Source organism: Suillus subalutaceus (assembly GCF_016647625.1).
Source record: "Suillus subalutaceus strain FC151 chromosome Unknown DFJ58scaffold_600, whole genome shotgun sequence".
NCBI lineage: Eukaryota > Fungi > Basidiomycota > Agaricomycetes > Boletales > Suillaceae > Suillus > Suillus subalutaceus.
The window spans coordinates 1,550-5,053 of NW_024540849.1; the positions used below are offsets into that span (position 1 = coordinate 1,550).

At 44.4% G+C, this 3,504-nt stretch overlaps 1 protein-coding gene across 1 annotated transcript; it reads left to right on the forward strand.

Moving 5' to 3' along the window:
* Positions 1-2,730: 2,730 nt before the first annotated feature.
* Positions 2,731-3,291, forward strand: DFJ58DRAFT_849900 (uncharacterized protein; the record flags this gene model as incomplete). The annotated part of the gene is made up of 2 exons (XM_041393733.1): positions 2,731-2,754; positions 2,872-3,291. The coding sequence occupies 2 exons, from the start codon at positions 2,731-2,733 to the stop codon at positions 3,289-3,291; spliced, it is 444 nt and encodes a 147-aa protein (XP_041234786.1).
* Between the last annotated feature and the right edge of the window lie 213 nt (positions 3,292-3,504).

A 3,504-nucleotide genomic window follows, 5' to 3' on the forward strand; every position in this document is an offset into this window, starting at 1 on the left:
CTAAGACCATACGCAACTACCACCACAGCAATAAAACAGCCAAAATCAGGCAACATCACAGCAATAAAATGGCACAAAAATGACAAAAATCAAGCAAAGTCAAGTGCAAGTCAAAACGAGATCCTGTCCTCGGCCCACGCATCACCCCAGACAAGCGCTACGATAAGCAAGACCATCAAATAGCAATCGAAGCATCTGCGCCTCCAATAAACGCACGATAAGCAAGACCACCGCAGCGACAACAACACAGCCGAGATCAAGCAATACGAAAGCAAGAAAAAAGCAAAAATCAAGCAAAATCAAGGCGAGATGAAACGAGATCCTGTCCTCGGCCCACGCAGTCACCCCAGACAAGCGCTACGATGAACAAGACTACGACAGTGATAAAACGCCTGAAATCAAAGAAAGTCAAGCAATAGAACATCAAAAAATCACAAAAATCAAGCAAAATGCAGTCAAGTCGAAACGAGATCCTGTCCTAGGCCCACGCATCACTCCAAAGACAAGACCACCCGCAGCAACATCACAGCAAAAATCAAGCAACGCCCCAGCAACAAAACGTCAAAAATCAAGCCAAATCAAGTCAAGTCAAAGCAAGGTTCCGTCCTAGTCCGACGCATCACTTCAGACAAGCGCCACGATAAGCGCACGATAAGCAAGACCATGAAATCAAAGACAGGCCACAAATCAAGAAAAGTCAAGGATCAGACTACGATAACGCACCACAGTCAAGACAAGGACAAGAGACGCAACAGACTACGACACGATACAACACAATACAAAACGATCCGACAGACTACGAGACACGACACACTATACTACAATCGATACAAGACAAACATCCGATAAGCATAACAAGGGAATATGCGCAGTTAGGTTCAACCACCACGTTAGAGTTTAGGGTTCAACCCCACCCCCCCCACCCGTTAGAGGGTTAGTTAGGTTTCAACCACCACGTTAGAGTTTAGGGTTCAACCCCACCCCCCCCACCCGTTAGAGGGTTAGTTAGGTTTCTCGTTGTCTCGTCTCAAAACGTGTTCTCTCGGTGTCTCGGTGTTAGTGTTAGAGTCACTACAAGACAAGCAAACACAATACAACACGCAAGACTACAACAGCAACAAGACAGACAAAATCAAGCAATAAAACAGTAATAAAATCACAAAATCAAGCAAAATGAAGTCAAGTCAAAATGAGATCCTGTCCTCGCCCAACGCATCACCCCCCAGACAACCACTAAGACACGCGTACGATAACCAAGACCAGTCAAGACAAGGGCCGACTCAGAGCAATACTACAGCAGGCAAGCAAATACAATACAACACGCAAGACTACAACAGCAACAAGACAGACAAAATCAAGCAAATTCAAGCAATAAAACAGCAATAAAACAACAAAATCAAGCAAAATGAAGTCAAGTCAAAATGAGACCCTGTCCTCGCCCAACACAACACCCCCCAGACAAAGACAGACAAAATCAAGCAAAGTCAAGCAATAAAACGGCAATAAAATGACAAAATCAAGCAAAATCAAGCCAAGTCAAAACCAGATCCTGTCCTCGCCCGACGCATCACCCCCCCGACAAGAACTAAGATACGCGTACGATAACCAAGACCAGTCAAGACAAGGGCTGACTCAAAGCAATACAACAGCAAGACCGCAAGAAAACATCAATCAAGACAGATGCAACAACAGAGATAATAGCAGACATGCACGCCAACACCATTTCTCATAGAAAAGACCAGAATCACAACAGTCGCATAATAGCATACGCGTACGCTAAATGACAAGAATCACGATAGTCACCGCAACAGACATAATAGCAAACGCGTCGCCCCAGACAAGCAAGACCGCAACAGAAATAAGACAGCCAAAGTCAAGCAAGGTCAAGCAATAAAATCACAAAAAATCACAAAAATGAAGCAAATTGAAGTCAAGTGAAAACGAGATCCTGTCCTCGGCCCGCGCATCACCCCCCCCAGACAAACACCAAGATACGCATACGACACAAAAGACTAGGAAATCAAAGAAAAAACCACAAATCAAGCAAAGTCAAGCAACAACACAGCAGCAATAAAGCAAAAATAAAGCAAAGACGAAACAACGAAAAAACAAGAAAGACTATGATAGCAATAAAACCACTAACCCCGCCGGTTAGCTCTCTCGGTTGTCTCGTCTAAAAACGTATTCTCTCGGTGACTCGGTGTCTCGGTTAGAGTCAATACAAGACAAGCAATACGATGCAATACTCAAGACAAGGGAAAATCAAGCAAAGTCAAGGCAAGACTACAATACAATACGCAAGACAAGGAAAAATCAAGCAAAGTCAAGGTAAGACTACAATACCAAGACCATCCCATACCATACACAAGACCGCCGCAGCAATAAAATCACACAAAAATCACAAAAATCAAGCAAAACCAACTCAAGTCGAAACAAGGTCCTGTCCTCGCCCGACGTATCACCGCAGACAAGCGCTAAGATACGCGTATGATAAGCATAGACCACTACAGGACAACACAGCCAAAATAAAGCGACGCAAATGCAAGAAAAAAGCAAAAACGAAGCAAAATGAACCCAAGACAAAACGAGACCCTGTCCTCAGCCCAGACTATGATAGCAACACGATCTCATACCATACGCAAGACTACGATACCAAGACCATACGCAATACCACCACAGCAATAAAACAGCCAAAATCAGGCAACATCACAGCAATAAAATGGCACAAAAATGACAAAAATCAAGCAAAGTCAAGTCAAGTCAAAACGAGATCCTGTCCTCGGCCCACGCATCACCCCAGACAAGCGCTACGATAAGCAAGACCATCAAATAGCAATCGAAGCATCCGCCCTCCAATAAACGCACGATAAGCAAGACCACCGCAGCGACAACAACACAGCCGAGATCAAGCAATACGAAAGCAAGAAAAAAGCAAAAATCAAGCAAAATCAAGGCGAGATGAAACGAGATCCTGTCCTCGGCCCACGCGTCACCCCAGACAAGCGCTACGATGAACAAGACTACGACAGTGATAAAACGCCTGAAATCAAAGAAAGTCAAGCAATAGAACATCAAAAAATCACAAAAATCAAGCAAAATGCAGTCAAGTCGAAACGAGATCCTGTCCTAGGCCCACGCATCACTCCAAAGACAAGACCACCGCAGCAACATCACAGCAAAAATCAAGCAACGCCCCAGCAACAAAACGTCAAAAATCAAGCCAAATCAAGTCAAGTCAAAGCAAGGTTCCGTCCTAGTCCGACGCATCACTTCAGACAAGCGCCACGATAAGCGCACGATAAGCAAGACCATGAAATCAAAGACAGGCCACAAATCAAGAAAAGTCAAGGATCAGACTACGATAACGCACCACAGTCAAGACAAGGACAAGAGACGCAACAGACTACGACACGATACAACACAATACAAAACGATCCGACAGACTACGAGACACGACACACTATACTACAATCGATACAAGACAAACATCCGATAAGCATAACA